Source organism: Tiliqua scincoides, chromosome 3, assembly GCF_035046505.1.
Source record: "Tiliqua scincoides isolate rTilSci1 chromosome 3, rTilSci1.hap2, whole genome shotgun sequence".
Lineage (NCBI taxonomy): Eukaryota > Metazoa > Chordata > Lepidosauria > Squamata > Scincidae > Tiliqua > Tiliqua scincoides.
In genome coordinates this window covers 53,290,865-53,314,476 of record NC_089823.1, presented here as the reverse complement: position 1 = coordinate 53,314,476, position 23,612 = coordinate 53,290,865, and the positions used below count along the sequence as shown (strand labels likewise).

Below are 23,612 nucleotides of genomic sequence, written 5' to 3'. Positions count from 1 at the left end.
GGAGTCCCAGAAACAAAACCCTGTGGATATCAAGGCATGACCTTATTCCATTAGGAGCAACAGAGGGGTAAGAAAGTGGGTCTTTAAATCTATTTTTCCACTTTTTTTACCTGCAGATTTTTTTTTTATTTACTAGATGTTCTGGAATAGAACCCCAGCAGATAATGAGGGGATGACCTGTATACTTATACAAATAAGCATATAAATACCTTAGTCAGGTATATTTATGTAGCAAGAGAAGCCATGTAACATAGTCTTTATATGTTCTTCTGTGACTACACTAAAAGTGCAAGTTACTTTCATAATAGAACTAGCTTTGTTCTTCATGGTAGCTGTAGGCAGAGGATACGCAGTGCTTGCACACTGGGGAACTGAGACTATGCCTGTGGGCCCCAAGAACAGCCTAAAGCCCAAAGTGTAATATAATGTTAAACTAGTAGTCTTGTGAGCAATTGATAATCCCTCCAAAAGTTAGGCAAAGAGATAAATGGGTTGAACTCTACATGCACAGGCTCCCTATTCTGACACACAGACAACAGGCAGGGCAACAGGTAGGAACATCCTTCAAGGACACTGCACTAATCAATTCTGTGTAGTTGCTGCACTGTCTACATAGGCCTGGTATGTAGCTTCAAACTAAACATCAGGCACCGTATTCTGCATCAGTGATTCTTAAAAAAAACTGAAGGAACTTGAAAACATTGCAGACAATGCAAACTACTTTAAATTGTTTTGCTGCTATATCCTGACATTCTCCAAGAGTTGGCTATAAATAAAAATAGCTTTACTTTTCAAGGATTGAGCCTATACTCCACCTCTTGCCTTTACATCACTATGCTGTACCTTCATTGTATCTAAAATATGTCTATAATTCCCAAATACACAATTCATTTGCAGCCACCAAAATAGCCATAAATAAAACTTTCTTTATTCTTCAATGTAATTTACAAGCTACCAAGTACCATGTATTTTACACTGGTCACTTTAAAACTGATGCAGTCACAGAATGGTCCAGACTGAACGGAAAGCTGTTGATGATGCAGTAAAGGATCTTAAGATAAAAGCAAATTAATACTGTTAACAGTTAAGTGGCAAAAAAGCAGGTTTGCCATTATAAATCAGGCTTGTAATGATGCATGTTCTGGCAGATAACAAAAACTGAGTGCCATGCGATTCTCAGCTTTAGTGCCTGCAGTCTGGCTAATGTCTGTACAGTCCTCCTTGTCTTTTCTTGCTATTATTAAAATGAAAAAGTTAAAAACTAGCAGCAACAAGCAAACCCTGTGACAGGAAGGCAAGGGTTAAAGAACTAAAAAAAGTTTTTACAGTGTGCTTAAGGAAATTCAGCAGAGTTTATCTTCCGTCAGCTGGAGTTCGACTGAGTGATAACATGATTCGGGCAAATTGCTCACACAGTTCATGGGTGGAATAAGAGGGTAATTTTGGTGGCTCGCTGAAACCTTTAATTTCTGTAGAACAATCTAGCAATTTTGGCAGGAAGTCCGTCAGTTTCTCTTGCAAGTGAGCTGTAAATAAGATAGATATATTTGTGTTTAGTACAATCACAGTAGCTTACAAAACATTAACACCACAGTATAAACAAAATAAAACGGATAATAAACAATATAATCTACATAAAGACAAACAACCAAATCAGCAGCGCAACTAATCAAAAACTGGAAAGCAAATTTTTCATATGTAATCTGGACCACACCAGATAGAGAGTGCTACCTTTAATGAGACTTGGGCTGCAAAATTCAACATTCTACTTTGCATGTTAACAATATGCACAAATCCAGGAAATGCAAGACACTCAAACTTCCAGTTCCCACCAATGTTACATGCATGAAGCCAACTTCAGCAACAACTTACGCTCCATTTCTTGTCCAAGGTATGAACACCACCTGTTTCTCATATCTTCTACAGCAATAATATCCTTTTCTTCTGTTTCATCCACCAGTAGTAATGGCAGACATGGGACAATGAGTTCATTCATAATAACGAGCCCATTATTTACTTCTTGATCATCACCAGATTCAAACTGCGCTGCAGCGTACTCATTCAACTTCTTCATGCAACAGCAAGAGAAAATAATCAGTTCACACTGCATCTAGAATCAATTTTTTTCAGCTAGGTTTGACTTTGTTTAGCAGTGGAAGCTATTTGTGCAAATGTCTGCAAATCAGGACCAAATTACATGACACCAAAGACTTTTCCATATCATAACCTGCAGTTATGTGAGCGAATGTGAAAAAAAACAGTTTCTTATGTAAAACCCACCCACCTGAAAGCAGCTGGTTGATATGTGATATAATACATGTGACAAGAGCTTTATGAAATCTGGCAATGACGTTCTAAGAAAAGCTTCCTTCAATAAGCTAAGCACTTTCATGTCAAGTAATTATATGAATTGACTAACTCTCAAATATCCTTACTTGAAGAACTCAAACAATTCTTGCTCTTTTGAAATCCCTGTACAGGCGGATCAGAAGATATTGTGGTGACACAGAAAATTAGGCACCTAGTCCCCACTGCTAGTACCCCGGTTCCAGTCCTCCAGTGCCTTACAAAAGGCACACAAGTTTTTACATCTTCTGAAAAAAGTACCTGTTACTTGGGGTTCTTTTTTGAGGGGGGAGAGGGACGTCTTGGTTCACATGTTTTATATGCTGGAAGTTCCACTACAATCCTTAGTTTCCAGTTAAAAGGTTAGGTAGTAAGTGACAGAAATGACTTCATAACTTTTCTACTGCTAGTCAGAGAACAGAATATTCAGCTAGATGTGTCACTGGTAACAGGCAGCTGCATGCATTCATTTTTAAAAATTTCAGTCCACATTGGATGGCATCTGAGCAAGCGTTTCCATCGTTGGGAGCTCACCACAAAAACCAAAGCTTTCAATGTGAGCAGAAGGAGTATTCTGCTCATGGAATGGGTCATAGAATCATAGTCGGAAGCAACCTATAAAATTATTAAGTCCAACTCTCGCAAAAGCAGGCTGTCTGCAACTACAGATGTAACCTTGTATCCCGGGGGTTGCGTTCTGGAACACCTGCAGAAACATGAATCAGTGGCTACAGGGATGCCTCTCCACCCTGCTGTGGCAAGGGGTGCTCCTCTCCCCTCTGGAGGCTCTTATTTCTTTATTTCGACAACTGAAATTAACACACACAAATCCACAAAACCTTAAACATACAATAACACAATTTCACACCATACAATAAAAACAGATATTGAAAATTATATAGTAAGTGTGGAGTCCTGAATCTACACTGTTTTGTTCTTCTGCAAAGTATTATTTAATAATCATTAAATATATTAGGTATCATACATCTTAAACAGTCAGTTAATTCTAAAATACTTTCTAAAATTGTTTTAAATTTTTTTCCATTCCTCTCCTTATCAATTATTTAATTCATTCTCAGCAAAAGATTTTATCTCTATATCAATTTATTTGTCAAATCCATAACTGACGATCAAGTTTCCCCTTTGCGTGTAGGAAGTCCATGAATGGTTTCCAATTGTTCATAAAAATCTTTACTGACTTTTCTTTAAGTAAATTGCAAGTTTATCGGTTTCACAAGTAAATCACAAGTTTTTACCCACCATTCTTCAACCAAAGATACCTCTGGAATCCAATCATCAACTATTCCCAACAGAAAAGTTTCTTGTTTCATTTGCAAATGCATCTGTGTATCAAAATATAGGATTCTGACTAAAAAGTAGCTTTTTAATAATAATAATTAGGTGTTTATATACCGCCTTTCTGGTCATCGGATCACTCCTCTGAATTTATTCAAGGCGGTTTACACAGGCAGGCGTTTCTAAATCCCTCAAGGGGATTTTTTACAATCATAGAGGTTCTCTCTTTCAAGAACCAACAACATTTCAGAATGGATCTTCCTGGTTTGGTCTTCTGGCCTCCAGTTCTCCCACGCAGGCTGACAAGCAGCTCCATCTCTCACATGCAGGGCAGCCAAGACACTTCTTGCTCACACCAAGAGCAGGTGGGATCACTCAGCTCGGCTTGTCAGCTGCTTCAAGGTCTCACCATTCTCAGCTGTTCAGGGAGCTGCCAGTGTCCTCGAACTGGTGACCGTCTGATGTTATCTTCGGGCTAACAGAGGCTCTACCCTCTAGACCAGACCTCCTGCCCTGCTACTTATACTTTTTTTGCTACTTATAGTCATTTTGAGCCCTGCAGAGGCCGAAGGCCAACACATGCAGCCTCTGCAGGGCTCAGAAGACCCTCCGGATGCGAGGGGCGCGTGGACCCAATCCATGGTTAACTGAAATCATGGAGATGGGATCCACAGCTGTATAAATGGCCCTTGCTTTTGTTTGCACAGTGAACTCCCAATGATGAAAGTGCTAGCTGGTGTCGACCCATTGTCTTTTGAGAGTATCATGAAATAATCTACTTATATATCCCTTTTTACAATTTGTTTTGTCAAAGCAAGTCCTGTTCATCATGTGTGCCTGTATGTCACCACTCTCCTATAAATAAGCACAGCAGTATCATGGGAAAAACTGTAACAGTGAAATCCACTTTAGACATGAGGTTAAATAGTCTGACAATATAAGTTAGGATAAGATATGTTTTTAAAGAAGTCACAACTTTATTTCAACCATGAAACTGATCCACTTACTAGCAAACACTCTCTTCTGTAATGGGATATCAGTTCTTCATCATGCCCTCTATATAAGCCTTTTGATGAGAGTTCCTTGTTCTTATGATAAGCATAGATAAGGTATAGCAAGGCTTCCATGTAACTAAAACACAATTAAAATACAATATACTTTAAGGCACTAACAGAAGTACATTTGTGAGGTCCTAGGAATACCTTATGGTACCACAGCTTACTTTAAAACCACACTATATAAGTAATTTCACTTTCAGCACCCTCACAGCCCAGTCCTATTCTGGGACATTCCAGAGCGAGCAGCAATACCAGCACAGTGTCTGCTACAAGCTATGGGTCGCTGGGGCCCAGGCAGTGATGAAAAGTAAACTTTTTTACTTACTCACTCCACTGCTGGCTTGCTCCCAATGGGTCAAACTTGGATCTACACCAGCTCTTTAGCTGGCATAAATCTGAGGGGGTTCAAGGAGGCATGTGGAGCCCAAGCAGGGACATAGGATAGTGGTGCCACCACTGCTGCCAATATTTGCCCCCATCCACCCTTGACATGCCTCCATCAATCCCCGCCCCAATACTCCCCTGAAATGCCCTGGAACACCTCCCTCCATTGTTCTGGCCAAGGCCCCGAAGGTTGTTGGTGTACACCCATGGATGTCAGACAATTGTGGTGGCAGCCCCAGTCATAGCAGCTGCCATGCCAGGCCTTGCACTGATAGAATGTGAGTTCTATCAGCATAAGGCTTGGACAGAATTGGGTTGTTTGTATTCTTATCGAATGAACTAACAATCGCTAATAAAAAAGTAAAAGGTTAGCTATATCCCTACACAAAACACAGTAAGGATAGTCCAATTTATGGGCCCCCTAAGCCAATGGCAACTACACCAGAAGGAAGTCCATATAATATAGTCATGATTAAGTTTCATTGTAGAAATTTCTCCCCTCAGACAATTCCCATAACATTCACAACACACTGATATTAGGTTCTCTGTGGGGAGAACCCCAGCTTGGAGAAAAAGGCAGAGGGTGGAATACATACAGGGAAGAATGGAAATGATAATAGCAAATTCACAGTTAATAGCCCATTAGCCAGAGAAAAGGCAATGCAGAGAAATGGGAGACAAGAGTAGAGATCCCACCTAAAGTGATGCATATGTGGTCTTCACAAGACAAAGCGTACCTTTGATGAACCCGATAGGAAAACAGAGCTACACAAGACTAGAACTTGTACTCCATGCTTTACAAAGCAACATAGGATGGAAGAAAGTATCATGATGAAGTTGCTCAGATCCATGGCACACCCCCTTCCCTGGTCCCATATGGGTCTAGCATTTAACTCTTATACTACTAATATCTGCAGGGAGACATACTAGACCAGGGGTGCTCACACTTTTTTGGCTCGAGAGCTACTTTGAAACCCAGCAAGGCCTGGAGATCTACTGCCCCCCTCCAGCTGTGCCACCACCTCTGAGCATGTGCAAAGTGTTTTTCCCCTCGCCAGACTGGGTGCCCCGCCCCCTCCAGCTACGCCACCGGCTGGAGGTGCTCCTGAGCATGTGCAGAGCTGCCTTCCCTGCACAGGCTCGCCCCCTCCGCAGGGACGCCCTGCCTGGCCCGTGCCGGGAGCCCCCCGCCTGCAGGAGGACCGGCAGAGGAGCAGGTGGCCAGGCTTGCCCTGGCAGCCCCCTCCCCACAGGCTGCGGAGGGAGGGGGGAGGAACCGCCTGGTCCAGCAGCAGGTGCAGGTGCAGCAGCAGCAGTCACACCTCCCAGAGCGGGCGGGCGGGCCAGCAGCCTGGACCGCCTGCTGCCCTCCCGCAGTCCCCCGCGCTCCGCCTGCAGGGACCCTGCCGCCCGCTCACCTTCCAGCCCAGGGCTGCACCCAGGCCACCCTCTACCCTGGGGTGGGCTGGAGAGAAGCCACCCGCTGGAGGTGCTCTGAGCACGTGCCGAGCGCCTTCCCTGCACAGGCTCAACCCCTCCGCAGGGACGCCCTGCCTGGCCCGTGCCGGGAGCCCCCCGCCTGCAGGAGGACCGGCAGAGGAGCAGGTGGCCGGGCTTGCCCTAGGGGTGGGCTGGAGAGAGGGGCGCTTTCTCTCACAAAAGCTGCACAGCGGGGAGGCGAGGTGACGCGAGGCTCTCTTCTCCCTCCCCCCCACCCTTGTCCGGCGGCCTGCGCTGCCGCAGCTCCAGCCTCTCCTGTCCAGCCCGGGCGCTGAGGGGGAGGGGGTGCGAGCGGAGCGAAAACGGCGACTGCGCTCGCTCTCACTTCGTTTTTCCGCCCGCCCCCACACCCGGTGAGAGTCACAGAGCGTGCGCACACCCTCGTCGCACTCTAGGCTGCCCCTGCACAGGCTCTCAGAACCAAGAAGGCGGCTCTTCTACGCCACCTGCTGGCCAGGCCGCGGAACTGCAGGAACAGCTGGAGCAGCTCCGCAATCGACTCATTTTGCCCTCGCGATCGACCTGTCGATCGCGATTGACCTATTGAGCACCCCTGTACTAGACTATAGCATTAAACTCAAAACAGCATCCAAGAATTAGACACAGCCAACATCTGTGAATTATGAATGGGAGTTTTGGCCTTATGAATTCCCCTTCTCAGTGGTACCAGAGACAAGTGCAAGAATGCGCTCAATTTCGGATAACTGTCCTATTCATTTACCCACCTTCCAAAACAGGACCAAGGCAAGGATAAATTCTCCCAAGTAATAAAACATGGCTCCTGATAGCCACTCATTTTATGCCATGTGGGATGGGATGAGGACCCAGAGTTACAGGTGGAGCCTCTTTATCTGCAGATTTTACATCAATGCAGGTCAGGCCTCAGAATGCCTTAAAAGGCATTAAAATGTCACTTTTGGATTTCTGAGGAAAACTGGAAGTCATGTTTTTCGACTCCAGGAGCCATTCTGAAGCCTGCAGAGGCACGAAGCGGGCTTAAGGGGCCGAAAATCAGTTATCTGCCTATCCACAATTTTTGGTATCCGTGGGGGGGTCCAAGACGGATCCCCATGGATACCAAGTCCCCACCTATACTTTAGTAACAGGCTTCTTCTGAGAAAATGCATGTTATATAGACTATCCAAGTGAGTCAAGAATTTCAGTCTCCTTCTTTCTCCCATTAGCTTTTCAACTTCACTATATTTTGAACTGGAATGTAGTACTTATTCCCAATATCAAGCAGTGTTCTAGGGATTCTTACCTCTTCTTCTGAAAGAGTTCCAGTCCCACCATGAGACACACAGTTGTCTCTCTAAAGTTTCTGTATTCTTGGTGCCATCTCTGCATACAAGGAGAAAACTTGTTCAATACAACTTTGTAAGAATAAGATGCTGTGTTTGTTTTAATCATGTGGCAAGTTCACAGCAGGTTTCCTCTTTGGAGGATCACACCGATGAGAAACCCTCCTGAAACATGAATATTTTGTAAGCGCAGAACACTCTGCCTGCAGGTCTAACTGATTTTTGCCTCCCTTTCTTTCTTGTTGCTGAGCAGTCTCTACCTGTCAATGAGGGTGCTTGTAAGCATGCAAATTTTGATGAAAAGTCACAGCTACTGATTATAAGATTTATTCTTGATCTCCTTCCACCAAGTCACAACTGAAAAGTTAACCCCGCATGTGTTTCACTTTGCAATGCAGTTAGCAATGCTACAGATGTAATACTAACCGCATATTCTTCCGTGTTGATTTCATCAGACTTTATCATTTCAATCTTGGCTTGAGCCACTTTCATTATATTGCGGCACCTTAAAAATAAATATTGCTTTTAAAAACCACATTTTATAAGTATCCCAGAGCAAGAGCATGCATGACCTTTCTAAATGTAACAATTATTCTAGTTAAAGAAGCAACGACTGATTTTGCATTACTTCTAAGCTTCATGCAGAATGGGCAGAAAGGGGTCAGCAGGTTGCTTGTTTAAAAAAAAGGAAGAGGAGGAGCTTTTAAAATTACTTTTAAGAAGCAGGCTTCGGGGGGGGGGGGAAGGAAAAGGTTGGGGCTTTGAACCTGAAGCTACTGCATCCTATTGAACCTGGATAGATTGCATCTATTGCTATTGTAAGTAAGAGTCCTATTGACAGGGAATCAGCAAGTTATTAGGTTTGGTGTGTTTCTTCTGGATGGTCTGACACTGTGAACTAGCCCAGACTATAGTCTAAAAGCATAAGTGCTAGGGACAGCACTTATCCACTGGAAGCTGGACTGGCAATGGTGTACAGTCTTTCCTGATTAAAAAGAACAAGAATATACAGTTTTACCAGTAAAACTACATGAAATTCCGATCTTGGCTGTTTTGACACATATTTATGGCACTGATAGTACCAAAAATTATGCCTACAAAAATGCACACAAATTCACAGCCTGCTTGAATTTCATCTTTTTTTTTTTTTTTTTTTTTTTACAAAAAAACAAAACAAACTGCTCAAATCTGCTTGGTTTGGACCACCATATTTCTATAGAGTACTATTTTCAGATTTTGATCTTTGGGGTTTATTTTTCTTTTAGATCATTAATCATTTTTCTTCTCCGGTGTTTCAGGCTCTTTCCTCTCTCAATATTGCCCACTCTGCCTGGTCGTAAGTCACACTGAACTTCAAGGGATTGACTTCTGAGCAGACACACATAGGAGTGTGCTGCTGGTCACTGAAAGACCACATGCTTTTTTTTTCCTTGTTAGTTGCACTAGATTAGGGTATAGATTTCTATTTAAATAGGTTTTCCTGTGCAAGTTCCTCCCTTTCTTCTGCTGAAGTGCAATGCTACAAATTGTCACATGGTGGAGCCATAGCCTTGTTTCTAAAAATAGATGCTTATTATTTCAAAGAATAACAGGGAGATTATTCCAAAAATGGCTCATGGTTCATTCTGTCTCCAGAGTAAGGGGAAGAACACCTCTCTAGTTCCATGGGACAGCATGCTATGTTTACGCTAATAAGCAACCCCAGATAAGAGCATTCAAGTGGGAGGGTTTCCAGGGAAAGACAATGTTTTGGAATGCTATTAGAATACCACTATTCCAGAACACAGTCTACATGTTATGAGAACTAGCAGGTACGAAACTTGAGCCTTCTTCTTTGTCCTCCACTAAGCAGCTTTTTGTTGCTTGTTACAAAATACAAAAAGTTTTCCTGTATGCCCAAATATGGCAAAATGGCATCCTACAATGCTTGGCTTAAAGCAGTGTTTCTCAATCAGTGGCACTAGTACTATGAGTGATACTTGAGATAGTCTGGTGGTACTCATGGGACCCTCAGATCCCCTGTCGCCTAGCAGAAAGACAGCAATGCAATACTATCACAAGCAGTTATAGTAGGATGGGGGGGGGGGCAGTTCCAGCATGCATTTTTTGCATGCTCGAAAAAAACCTTTCCATTTGCCCTGAGCTTCTTACCGGAGTTTAATGCATTGCGCCTCACCTTCCAATCTGGAAGTAACTAGCAATGACATCATTGCCAGTTACTTCTAGTGGTACTCCCAATAGGTGGACCATGCAAAGTGGTACAAGGGGGGACAAACATTGAGAAACGCTGGCTTAAAGCATTTCATAATTACCTTTCATCAAAACTCAAATTGTGATCAGCGAACTGTTCCAGCAGCGTCCTCTCAATTATTTTCTTTGGAGCCTGATTCTGGATGAAGTACACAATTGCATGATGCAAACGGTAATCACATTCAGGTGATGTGTCTTCCTGAGCCAATTTTAATAGTCGTGCATATTCCAATTTTATTGCCTTAATGCAAAATTAAAAGGTCATTTAACTTGGAGTAATTCACTTATTGCTACTTACTGTTTTAAGTTATAGGTTCTATGTCAATTTAATTATATCAGTGCTGCCAATAATATATAGTGATGCAGTGCAAATATCAAACAGGAATATTTACAGCCCGATGAATTTTTTCAGATGGAAATCAGAATTTTAGCTACAGATATTCTGTTTTGAATTGCTAAGCTAATATATAAGCTCCAGGTTTTAGAGGTAGGCTGCCTCTGATTGCCAGATGCAGGGGAGGGCACTAGGACGCAGGTTGTGTCTGTGTGCTCCGTGAAGCATTTGGTGGGTCACTGTGAGATACAGAAAGCTGGACTAGATGGGCCTTTGGCCTGATCCAGTGGGGCTGTTCTCATGTAATGTAAAGGGTCTGCAATCACAAGGAAGTATTTCTAATTATATTTAGGGCCTGGGCAGATAGAAATGGTATAGGCTGGAAGACAACATATCAGAAATACTTTCTAGCTGAATTCAGATCTAAATAAGACAAAGCTTTCCACAGTGGGACACCTAGGTAGAGTGGGGTGGTACCACAAAGACATGTTGGAATAAAATGAAAGCTGCCACTTTCTCTTGAAATAACACAATCTTTGTTACAAGTATGTAGGGGGACAGCTGTGGGAGGATGAAGTGGATTTTCAGATCGGCAAAGCACAGTGAGAACACAACACTGAAAATATGGTCTCAAAGCACTTTCCTTGATGTTTTGGGCTAAATAACAGAGAAAGGTAATTTTTGCTAAGGGCTAATTTACATGTTCTGCAAGCCCATGACTGGCTCCTGCATATTTGTTCCACTCCCACACATACACAGAGCTGCTGCTGGGATCCCAAATATGGGGCTAGGAGAGGAAGTCAATTGTTTGTCCCTGCCACAGTTTCTACCTGCATCAGACCCCTGCAGTTTCTATTTTTCCTAGGAAGGAAGCTTTCATTGACCGTATTGAGAACTTCTCCCCTGGAGGTAGCTACAAAAGGCCGATCTGGATTTGAATTGTGACTGGGTCAAAGCCCACCTTCCTCCCATACCAAAACCCTGATCAATATTTTCCAGATGCTGTCTAGTTCTTCTGCCACTAGTATATTCTGTAAAAGTCAACATCTTAATTATTTCTGAACCAAGCTGAAATGTGAAGAATATCTAATGACTGTGCAAACTTGTAAAATCATTATAGTGCTATGGGAAATGAATTACAGTAAATAGAAACATTCAATTTTTTAGAAAATGAGAAAATGCTGTAAAAGACAGCAAGCTACATTAGCAATCCAATTAATCATTCATACTACAAAATTTTAGCCATTAAACAAAAAATTATCTCATATTGGCATATGGTAGCATCTCCACAATATTTAATAAAGATTTATCTGCTAGCTCCTTAACTGTAGACCAGGCAACATGCAACATATTCTGTCTCTAGTTTGAGAGCATAGAGTTACAGTTATGTAAGAATACTGCACAGTTATTTTATATAAAAGATACATGGAATACAATCGTGTCTCACTATCTGTTGCATATTATTCAGTACATGAGATACTCAGCACCCACATGTAGTACAAGAATCTGGATTTCTCTTTACTTGAAGATACCTGTCCATTTCACTGTTTGGGAGCTTGGATATTTGAAATCCCCTTTCCCTTCAACACAGAGTGAAGCATTTTGTGAAAAGTATACAGGTGCGATAGCAAAGTAACTTCTGAAACATGGCTTTTTTCTCTCTTTGAGATCACAGACATCCCCAATATCCATGGGGAAAAGGTTCCTGATGCTTCTGTGAGACTGGAAACCATGGACAGCAAACCCTACTCAAATCACACTTGACTCACTTCTCTTCCTTTGCCAAAGCTTCACAAAATACAACTTTTTTCCTTTGCCACAGAATGCTATGAAAAGGAAACCGGACATTGAGAATGCTAGACAGAGCTGCTAGGCTAATGCTACAGGAAGGGACAGAGAGAATACCAACAAGAAGTGGACAGTAAGCAGACAGTCTCCACTTCTTGTTAGTTCTCTCTATCACTGCCTGAGTCTAGCAGTTCTCTCAGTGTCTGGTTTCATTTTCACAGTGTTCTGTAGCAAAGGAAAAAAGCTGCAAAGCCTTGGCAAAGAAAGACAGGTGATACATGAGCAACAGGGGGGATTTATGAACTGCAGATAAGTGAAACCATGCATAAGGGTTCCTTGGATACAGGGTGGGGGGTGGAATGCCTGTATATGCAATTTTTAAAGGTCTATTACGGTAAATTCAATATAAATGTAAAAATCTAGCATAGCTAGTCTTTCGATTAAATAGCTAATCTTTCCATAAAATCTTCAGAAGCTGCAAATGAAAACTAATATTTAGCATACTTTAGCTTTTAAAAGAGAATTGGATGTTATAGATAACCATAAGACAACTACTTACATTCAACATGATTTTAAATTTTTTTTAGAAGTACAACAAAGTAGATGCAGCTAGACTTTTAAATTTTATTTTATCTTGTCATTTCCCCCTTGAGTTGTTAGCCACCTTGGGTACTTTTTTTTAGAGGAAAGGCAGATCAAAAATGTTTTTTAAATAAAGAAATCTGATTAGGGCAGAGGTTCCCAAATTGGGCATCTCTGGGGGTGTTGTGGAACCAACACTCGCCGAGCCACTTGGCAGCGTGACTGCAATGTGAGGGAGCAATGTGTGGAAATCTGGACTGGTGGGCTGGCCCATTTTACACTGTTTATGTGCCTTCTTTTGGCTGCAACCTGGAAGTGCTGCTGACATAAGCACATCATGTGTCATCACATCGCATGTCATCAGCACTTAGTTCCGGGTCCGGAGCTCACTGAGAGTGTGGCCAGTTGGGTAAGCTTGGGAAGCACCGGATAGTCAAAATATGAGTCTTGGAATCCAAGAGGGATTCCATTTTATGACTGGAAAAAAAAATAGTGGCAGAACAATAACTATAAAAAATAGTGGAACTACCAATATTCAGGCATGCACCGTTTAACAACCTTAACGACGGACCGCATATATCATGGTGGGCAAAGCACAACAAAGAGGCTCTTGATGAGGCAGTCCAGTCTCCCACAGCCTGCAGAAGAGTGTCTGTTTATACAACAAAGAGGCTCTTAATGCAAAGAAGAGGCATTCTATCTTCAGTAGCCTGTGCAGCCAGCTAGTGTCTGGCAAGGAGTGTCTGTTTACACAACAAAGGCACTAGACTGGGCTGAATGTTGACTTAACAACCTAATTGAATAATAGCATGGATCAGAGAATGTATCCCAGTTAAGTGACACACACCAGTATGAGGGTCTCTGTAACCAATATTTGCATGACAAATGTGCCATATTTAAGTACAGCCCATTTAATACACTTTAGGTTAAAATACAAAGATTATGCAATTCATCCCAGATATACTCGTTCTTAAAAAAATAAACCACCACATACAATCTAAGTTCTGATATGTAGTAAAGCCACAGCATAAGTACTTGTTTTGTAATCATACTACAACTCTGCAAATCCCTTTTGTAGTAGTTACCCTGCCACTTAATCAGGACTGTCATGATTGTAGTAGAGTAGCAGGCTATTAAATTTTTCATTACAGGTATCAAGGAAGGGAAGGTAGAAGTTACCAATAAATATGCATGACAAGAAAAAGCAAATTGATAATTATGACTGGATTCTGAGCAAGAGCATGCTGATCACAGGAACGGAACGTTGCCTAACATGAGTCAGACCACTGGTCCATCTAACTCAGTATTATCACCACTGATTGGCATCAACTAACTGGAGATTGAACCTGGGGCTTGAACCTGGGGATTGAACCTGCAGACAAAGCAGATGCTCTTTCAATGAGCTGCCCTGCCCCCTTCCTTGATCCAATTGCTCTGTAAAGCATAGCATTGCTTAGAAGGGATGTGGGCAGGAAGCAGAGCTTCGGAAGGTAAGAGTTGGACTCACTACAGTATGCCTTTTCCAAAAGAGAGGACTGGGGATAGCACTAGCTTACTGGGGGGTGGGGTGGGGGAGTGTCCACGGGTTCAAGTGCTCCTGGACAGCATGGCTTGGGGAGCTGCACCAACTGCTTCTCTGTCTGGAGGCATTCTGAGGGCAGGAGAGGCTGCATGTGGGTGCTTTAAAACATCATGTTTCCCTGGAAAACCAGAACTAACATTTTAAGGTTTCTGGAGGCTTTGGAAGACCTCCAGAGGTCACGTGACTGGTGGGGGGCACTTCCAGGCTCACCCAGGGCAGCACAGTGACCAGGACTGCCACTGGAAGACACAGAAGAAAAGCAGATGTAGGCAGGAAGGTACAACTACATTCTGATTACTATTTATAGATCACTTTTCAACAAAAGACAGTTCACAAAGCTATTTACATAGCAAAGTAATGAAGAAGACGATTTTTTGTCCCAGAAGGTCCTAATCAGAATTTCTCAAATGGTGGGTCGGGACCCACTAGGTGGTCAATTTTGCGAGCCAATTTCTGACGGGTCCCCATTCATTTCAATATTTTATTTTCAATATATTAAACTTGATGCAACCTTGGTATGTGACTGCATTCGGGGAAATGTTATAGACCTGTACTTTTAACAAGCTACTATATATATTCTTTTAATAATGATAGTCAATGGGACTTACTCCTGTGTAAGTGTGGGTAGGATTGCAGCCTAGGATTGTTAAAAAATTTTCTGCTTGATGATGATGATGATGAAGAACAGTATTTATATACTGCTTTTCAACTAAAGTTCACAAAGCGGTTTACAGAGAAAAATCAAATAACTAATGGCCAATGGCTCCGGTGGTCCTGACAGATTCTCCTTCTAAAAATTGGGTCCCGGTGCTAAATATGTAAGAACCACTGGTATAGACTAACCGTAGGCTACAATCTCTTTATCAGCAGCATGATCATGCAGTGCAGCACTGATGCAGTGAATAACTATAATTGACCCATCTCATGATTTCCTGAAAACAGAAGTCACTAGACTGGTTTGGCAATCATCAGGTTCTACTAATTTTTCGGTAACTGTGACTGAGGTCATTACAACTTAATGTACAAATTTGGGTCAAATCTTCCACTGCTAAGAGTTTCTAGAACTTCCAGTTGGTGCTGTCATACGTTACACACACACAACCTGTATGTGGACAATATATAATTACTGATTACATTTATTTTTCGGAAAATGCCTTCAAAACTATCTTGGATGCCACAACATGAGTTCTAGATATTTTCCTGGACAAAACCCAAATAAATGTGAGAGAGTAAGAAAACTGTAAGCTCAGCAAAACGTCTACTTAGAAAATAAAAATCAGAGAAAGAAAAGTTTAAAGTATTAGTTGTACCTTAAAAAACCCTGCTTCTGGCCCACACCTGTCATAAATATTCGTGGCTTTACCTATAGCCATGATAATACCTTGCATGTTCGGGGTCAGCATGACCTGTCATAGGAGATTTAACATATATATTTTGAATGATGAAAAATGTAAACAACTCAAGTACATGCCTTTATATACCTCATGCAAGATCTAGAAAACTGCATGCATTCACTGCGATGGCAAGCATTTCAGTGTTATATCTATGGCCTCCAGATCATTGCATTGCTGCCCATTTCCACTACAGTGATTATGCAACCTAGATTTAAAATGGAACTTTCAATCAAACACATCCTTCAGGCATTTAAGAGGAAAAAAGATTTCAAAGCTTCACACACATGCAAAGTTGACCCTGAAAGCTGAGCTGTTAGCAAACTGAATTAGTCACACTTATTAGAGATCTTGCTTCCCAGTATGGAACAGAAGGGTCTGTTCTCAGGTGTAAAATAGTTTCATAATTCTGATAGTAGCACCCAATTCACGGATTATAAAATAGGTATGTCTTTTTCATCACTATAGTTATATGTATTTTATGCCAATAAAGGTCTACTGAACTGAAGTGTTATATGTATTTTGCCTTGACTAAATTGCTGTGCTGAACACAGTTCCTGATATACAGAATTTAGGACCATGCCAGAATAGCAAAATTCCTTGCCTATGTATCTTATCCAATACAATGGGTCACTGGTTGTTGGCAACCTTCAGTCTCGAAAGACTATGGTATCGCGCTCTGAAAGGTGGTTCTGGAACAGCGTCTAGTGTGGCTGAAAAGGCCAATTCGGGAGTGACAATCCCTTCCACAACGGGAGCAAGTGCAGTCTGTCCCTGGTCTGTCTCCCTGGCTATGGGCCTTCCTTCTTTGCCTCTTTGCCTCAGTCTGTTGGCCAAGTGTCTCTTCAAACTGGGAAAGGCCATGCTGCACAGCCTGCCTCCAAGCGGGCCGCTCAGAGGCCAGGGTTTCCCACTTGTTGAGGTCCACTCCTAAGGCCTTCAGATCCCTCTTGCAGATGTCCTTGTATCGCAGCTGTGGTCTACCTGTAGGGCGCTTTCCTTGCACGAGTTCTCCATAGAGGAGATCCTTTGGGATTCGGCCATCATCCATTCTCACGAACATGACCGAGCCAACACAGGTGTCTCTGTTTCAGCAGTGCATACATGCTAGGGATTCCAGCACATTCCAGGACTGTGTTGTTTGGAACTTTGTCCTGCCAGGTCACTGGTATTCGCTCCAAGAACCCCCACGAATACTGAAATCCACAGATAATTAAACCTACAGGGTGTGCATGTGCAGCGCTTCAGTAACACCTGGGGGCGACACACAGCCCCCATCCTCCTCAGAACATCTCTGGACACAATTTAGAGATGCTCTGAGCCCCTACAGCCACGGGCTCTGCATCCACGCATACTCAAATCTGTGGATGTCGAGCTCACAGATAAGGGTCTGCTTGTATTCTGACACTTAAAACAGAATCAGTAAAAATACAGCAAAATGGGAAACCAAACTAAAATAATTCACATTTTCAAATTCAAGAAACGCGGTTTGTTGTTTTGTTGAATCAGCATTAATGGAAATGGATAATGCTAAACTTATATAAAGTTATGTAATTTTAAGAAATGAGCTGCAGCCAAAGAAAGTTATTATTAAGTTCCCTTGAAATTAGTATAGCTTGATACAAATACAAACCTGCTAACAAATACAAGTCTCATTAATTTTAGTGGCTCATAGTTGTCTTATACTGCAATCCAGAGATTGCACTGGGTCGACGCAAGACCCTTGTGTCGGCGCAGAGGTGTCGCAAAAATATCTTAAGGCACTTTTGTTCTATCAAGAGAGGAGGGAGGCCTACCTGGACCCCATGGGGCCCCATCCACTGATGGAAGTGCCAGGTGGAAGTGCCATGGTGATGGCGTGCATGATGAGGCTACCAGCGCATATGGCTGGCAGGCATGTGCATGTGCCAATGGAGGAGCCACCCTCAGCTGATGAGTGGCGGGAGAAGCAGGGGACGTCTGGGTGGGCAAGTGGAATGAGAATGTGGATCCTGGCTGATTCAGCATGCACCATGTTCCTCTTCAATGGCTGCATTGCGGGGGGGGGGGGTTTGTCAGGACTGGGGTGTTAGCAATTCTATGTATTTAACAATAGTTATTCATGAGATAATAAATTCCTTTTTTTCCCAAAGTTTTAGGGAAGAAACAAAAAACACTTTGTTTTTAATCTTCATATCAACTGAAAAACAAAAGATTTGAAAGAGAGTGACTTGTCCAACATATCTACTGGGTAGAAAAACCTCTCAATTACATATTAAACAAGCAGGCCACTAATCACAAAGTGGTTTCCAAGGCATGACTATCATACGCAGTGTGGGAAAACAGCTGCTTTTTGTAAGAGTTGTCACACTCACTAAAGCAGCAAACCAAAAGAGGAGGAAGCAGACTGGAAAGACATACTGGCAATGTTTCCACCCAACCCCATTTAAATACAAGCCAGTGGGTCTTGAATACCAAGGAAATCTCTTTATTCTCTCCAAATAAATGTTGTAATTCTATCAAAGGCTCCACTGTCTTCATAACTAAATACAAGAATTCTGAAGAACAGGAATTGAATCTGAAACAAGATCTAAGTGCTACGGCTGCAACATTTAGGCCTCAATTCTATCCAAGACCGGCATGGCCAAAACTAGTGTTCTGGCAGCACAAGGTGCTTTACAACAGCATGAAATCTGGGCCTCTCTTGCACACTGCCAGGTTGCTGCCACAAACGAACAGCAGTGCAGTGAGTGCAGCAATAACTCCAGAGGCCTCTATCGGCCTTGGTAAGTTCGCAGTGGATGCAAGTTGACCCATCCCTTTTCTGCCCTTGGACTTACACCAGTAAAATAGCTAGTGTAAGTCTGATGTGACCTATAGGCAATTGGGCAGCCTAGCAGGAAGTAAAATATATTTGTGCTTACCTCCTGCAGGCTGTCCAACTGCCTCCCCACCTTAGCACACAGCCTCTCTTCAGAGGTGTATGGACATGGAAGATCCATTTAAGAATTACAATTAAAAGGTTTCAAATGCCAATAATACAAATCAGCAATTCCACATAACAGACTACGTTAAAGGGTTTGCGTCAGGATGCACTTCCTATTATTTTCAACAAAATGTGCACCCACATGTGCAATAAATGCAGTTTCTACTATTCCACCTAAAACAATGCAACACAGAGCTAGTTTCTGTATCTGAAGAGGAACACATGCTTGGATATTACCACATTTACGCTGACTCTGAGAACATTCATCAAAGGTTGCAAATCCTCAAACATGCATTTTTCTTTTCCTAAGTGGAATGCAGCTCAGAATGGTAAGGCTTCGCCCATACAGGGAAAAGGTTAACATGTTCTCCAGGGCCAGACACTACGCCCAACTATAGGAAAGCATGTCGAAGGGCTGTGTAGCATTGTCCCTACATGTAAGATAGGTCTGTCCTTTACCCATTTCACTAGGTCTCAGTGGCACTGAGGAACATGATACAATGAGGGTTGCTTGTCAATACTGGGTCTTACAATGGCTGTCTGAAAAATGAAACACACCGAGAAGGGACTTGCAGAGACAGTATCTGTTTATACAGACGGATTACTTGCTGATCCCAGCCTACAACTGTTATGGATAATATCAGAACAGAGAAAGCTGCCTTTCCATCAAGTCAGACCATTGGTCTTGCTAGGTCAGTATTACCTACACAAACTAGCAGAGTTTTGGACAGGGGTCTTTCCTAGCTAGTGTAAGTCTGATGTGACCTATAGGCAACTGGGCAGCCTAGCAGGAAGTAAAATATATTTGTGCTTACTTCCTGCAGGCTGTCCAACATGGAGGTATTGAAGAACCTGCATATCTGCTACTGAGTTACAGGCTCTACCAAAGCAAGAGGAAAACCCAACATTTAAGCGCAAGGCCTAAAAATGCTAATAATTGGGGCAGAAAAATATATATAATTTATCCCCACACATACACACACTTCTGTGATTTTAGTCAAATTTACTGCACACCATGCAAAAATGTATGCTCGGTTAGAAAAGTTAAGCAGCATCTATCAGCTATTAATGTTTTGCAACTTCTAGTAAATCAACTCAGATTCAGGTGTTTTAGATAAGCAGAGGCTAATTAAGTGTCACCATGAGCGAACATGCCAAGGACCTTTCATCAGGCAGTTGTCTACAGCCCATGACATGGTGCAGAAAACTGATTAAGGTGGTACCTCGTCATCATAACCCCCCTCCTCTGATTCAATCACAAAAGTCCCTACATCAGGAATCGCCACCTCTACAACTCTCTGGTTAGGAGCTGTTGGAGCTGGGGCATTATCAGAAGTCTGTAGGGGGAAAAAAATCAAAAGTGATTGAATTAACAATCAAGAAAGTTACTGTAAGAATTCTAGAAGTCTTACTACTTGATTTTTTTCAATGTCTAATTTCTGGAAAACATTCACTATTCTCATATGCAAGCAAACAGTTCAAAAACAAAGGTGGCAAACTCACAACAGGTTATGTATAAAATTATAGCCAGCTATGCTGTAATACTTGGCTTTACAGTTATATACCCAATCCTATCCTGGGCCAACGTGTATGGTGCAGGGCTGCTAACTCAGCATCTGCAGCATCCTGCAGGTCAGATGGAGACCAGGTTAGCTGGGAGGAGTAAGTAACAAACATTTTACTTATCTCTCTGGCTGCTGCGTGGTCCCCTATGGGCTCTCTCAGATCTACGCCTGCTCTTTTGCTGGTACAGATCTGTTAGGACGAAAGGGGTGTGTCTTGGCCAGGGTGGGGGGTACAGGAATTTGTGTCCACCGCTGCAGTTGAAATCTGCCCCCATCCAACCCTGATCCACCCCTGGCTCAACTTAGCCTGATCCCTGCACTGATCCACTTCCACCATGACTGTGCAGACAGCCAGACTGTGTAGCACCACTGCCAGCATGCAACTTTCCTGCCTATGCACTGACAGTAACACTCTGCAGAGCGACAGAGAGGCTGCTGTAATGGTGGACTGTCTGGTATGCTGGCAGACCTCTGGATCTATCAGTATACTCTGCAGATTGGGCTTTTAGGATAAAATACACAATACAAAGATGAGCAGCCGAATCCTATCCTTGACTAGCCTTCACAGTGCAGTGCTGCAGGAGCAGCCTCTGCTGCATACTGTGGGCTGTTGGGAACCAGGCTAGACAGGAGAGATAACAAAAAACTTTACTTGCTTCCTTTGCTGCTCCCGGGTCCACTACTGGAGTTGTTAAAGCTATGCAAGCACTTTTGCTGGCGTAGCTCTGAGGAGTATTCTGGGAGCATGTTCTGGCTGGGAAGGGGGTATAGGCTTCAGTGTGTGCTAGTGCTGTCAATACCCACCACATCCCAGCTCATCCCATCCCTGATCAGGCCCTGAACTTAACCACCAGTCCAAACTTTTTGGCAGGAAGGCCACATTATCTTTCTGTGTCAGGGGCCGGGGGAAAAAAGAATTAATTTACATTTAAAATTTATTCAAATTTACATAAATGAATATATTAGAGGTACAACATATATGAATGAATGAAGGTCTTGCGATAGCTCAAGGACTATAGAAAAGGCCTTGCACAAAGCAAGGTCAGCCTTTATTTCATTGCTGCTTCACAGTCATGAAACAGCAAGAAGTGGAGGGAGCCCTCAGCTCGTATGAGAGGGCGAACAGTTGGCCCTTGTGCTGACACAGCAGTCGCATTGTGCCAGAGTCGGTTCCAGTAAATGTCCAGCAGGCCACAGCTCATTGGAGACTGGGAGCTCCTTGCAGGCCAGATTGGTGGTCCCCGAGAGCTGTAAATGGCCCCCAGGTCGGGGTTTGGACACCCCTGCCGTAGACGGAAAAGCATAAGGACTTTTAATGCCAGTAGCACAATAAACTGAAGGTGAACTTCACAAGTAATTATACAAATGTTCTACAACACAGAGATAGATCTCTATGTCAAAACACTGTGTCAGGAAACCCACTGTCAGCAAAACAAGTGTATACTTGTTGAAACTTCTGGTATGATGTACAATAAAGCAAGCAGCAAGTGTAAAAAAAACTGCAGGTAACAGTCTCTATGCCTATGACTTGTCCTTATGAACTCATCCAACAGTACAAGGAAAGCTCACAGATGGTTCTAAAAAGGAGACTATGAAATCAAAAAGAAAATAAATCTGAATGACTAAGAAATTGTCAAGAGTCAACCTTTTCATTAAACTAAGGATAAGGTTATCGACACTAAAGTGCACAAATAACTGTTCATACAATGTATTTCAAGTAATTCAAATTAGTGATTTGGATCTCAGTAATAAAAGTCTAACCCATCCATAACCAAGAGGAATAGTTTCAAATCTGTTGCTGCAATTGAGGTCAGAATGGCTGTAGTGAATGGCTTGATAGCACAATTCTAGCCATGACTACTCAGAAGTAAGTCCCATTGTGTTCAAAGGGGCTTAGTCCCAGGGAAATGTGTATAGGATTGCAGCCTGAGACTTCTAATCTACTTGTACACGATGACACTAATTGTGTTCAAAGAAATTTCCATTCACAAAGTATACCTTTAATGCCTTCAAGCTGGCTAGTGGCTGGCTGATTAAAGGCATGCCCCGGTATCTGCGAGGGTTCTGTTCCAGAACCCCAAAAGGGAAACTCAAACCACAGATAGCCAAGGAGGCTATCCAGAGGCTTACAGAGGCTGCACATGACTGCATGCAGCCGTTGCAAGCCTCAGAATAGCCAAAAATGCAAAGAAATGAGACTTCTGGTTTTATGATAAAAATGGAAGCAATGTTTTTAATGCTTTACAAGGCATTGGGAGGCCATGGGAAGCCTCAGAGGGCTTCCCTAGGGATCCTAATGCCTTAGAAGGCATTAAAAACATTACATCTTGTTTCATGATAAAATCAGAAGTCACATTTCTTTGTGTTTTTGGCCATTCTGAGATTTGCAGCAGCCGCAAGCAGTTGCGTGCAGCTTCTGAAGACCCTCTGGAAGTGAAGGGAGCGCACCCTCGTCTCTGCAGGGTGCGTGAGGAGAGTATGCGAGGAGGCTTTGCAAATCCAATCCGTGGTTAAGTAAAACCGCAGAGATGGAATCCACGGATACAGGGGTATCTCTTGTTAGTTCCCCAATCTGTCTCTTGTTCAGTATTCAATTCATGAACATGCTTGTAAATAGCAAGATAAAGGCTTGGTTCACATTCACTGAGCTCCACATGAACTGGCCAGGATGCAAAGGGCACAGCTGTCACTTGTGAGAGCCAACAGATCTTCATAGGGACAGTGATAACTACCGATCTATGAAGTCATGGAAGCCTGAAAAAGGAGGCTGTTCATGTGGATTGGGGTGTGCACTATAAGTGAGCCAGTCCATGGAGAGGCTTGTAAAGGACCATGGAGCAGCATTTATTCTGTGTGTTCATTAGATCTAGTCCATATCATCATTCTTTATTTCACGGTTGTCACAATGATAGTTATTAAACTTTTATGGCAGCAATTTCCAAACTTTTCAGGAGTTTAGGAACTGCTCTAAGTCTTTGAGAGGGTGGGGGGATGGTGGCAATGTGATTGCCATGATTGTGCTGCCACTGGGGATGGAAGGGCTTAAGTTTGAGTACCATTGCATTATGTTGCAAGTCAAATGTAATTAGGTCAAAGCTCAGATACCTATGGGGATCCTTTGTTATTGATAAGATATGTAAGACACTGTGATTGCATGTATTCAGTTTTTCCCTGCTTAGCATCTCATGCATGTCTGCTTGAAAAATTCTTAATAAAGCTTCATTCAGCCTGTAAAGAACTGGCAATCAGAAACTGAACCAGTTTCCACAG

At 42.7% G+C, this 23,612-nt stretch overlaps 1 protein-coding gene across 4 annotated transcripts in view; it reads right to left on the bottom strand.

Moving 5' to 3' along the window:
- Nucleotides 1–906: 906 nt before the first annotated feature.
- USP25 (ubiquitin specific peptidase 25) overlaps nt 907–23,612 on the bottom strand; it is an 86,887-nt gene continuing 64,181 nt past the window's right edge. The window contains exons 19-27 of one of the 4 annotated variants that reach the window (XM_066621792.1): nt 20,466–20,532; nt 20,001–20,116; nt 15,732–15,827; nt 10,198–10,376; nt 8,312–8,390; nt 7,846–7,925; nt 4,650–4,773; nt 1,873–2,068; nt 907–1,526 (exon numbers count right to left, since the gene is read on the bottom strand). In XM_066621792.1, coding sequence (XP_066477889.1) covers nt 1,354–1,526; nt 1,873–2,068; nt 4,650–4,773; nt 7,846–7,925; nt 8,312–8,390; nt 10,198–10,376; nt 15,732–15,827; nt 20,001–20,116; nt 20,466–20,532 — 1,110 coding nt within the window. In that variant the 3' untranslated portion in view covers nt 907–1,353. The remainder of the gene's footprint in view (nt 1,527–1,872; nt 2,069–4,649; nt 4,774–7,845; nt 7,926–8,311; nt 8,391–10,197; nt 10,377–15,731; nt 15,828–20,000; nt 20,117–20,465; nt 20,533–23,612) is intronic. The other 3 variants (XM_066621794.1, XM_066621793.1, XM_066621795.1) reach the window with 3 other exon arrangements.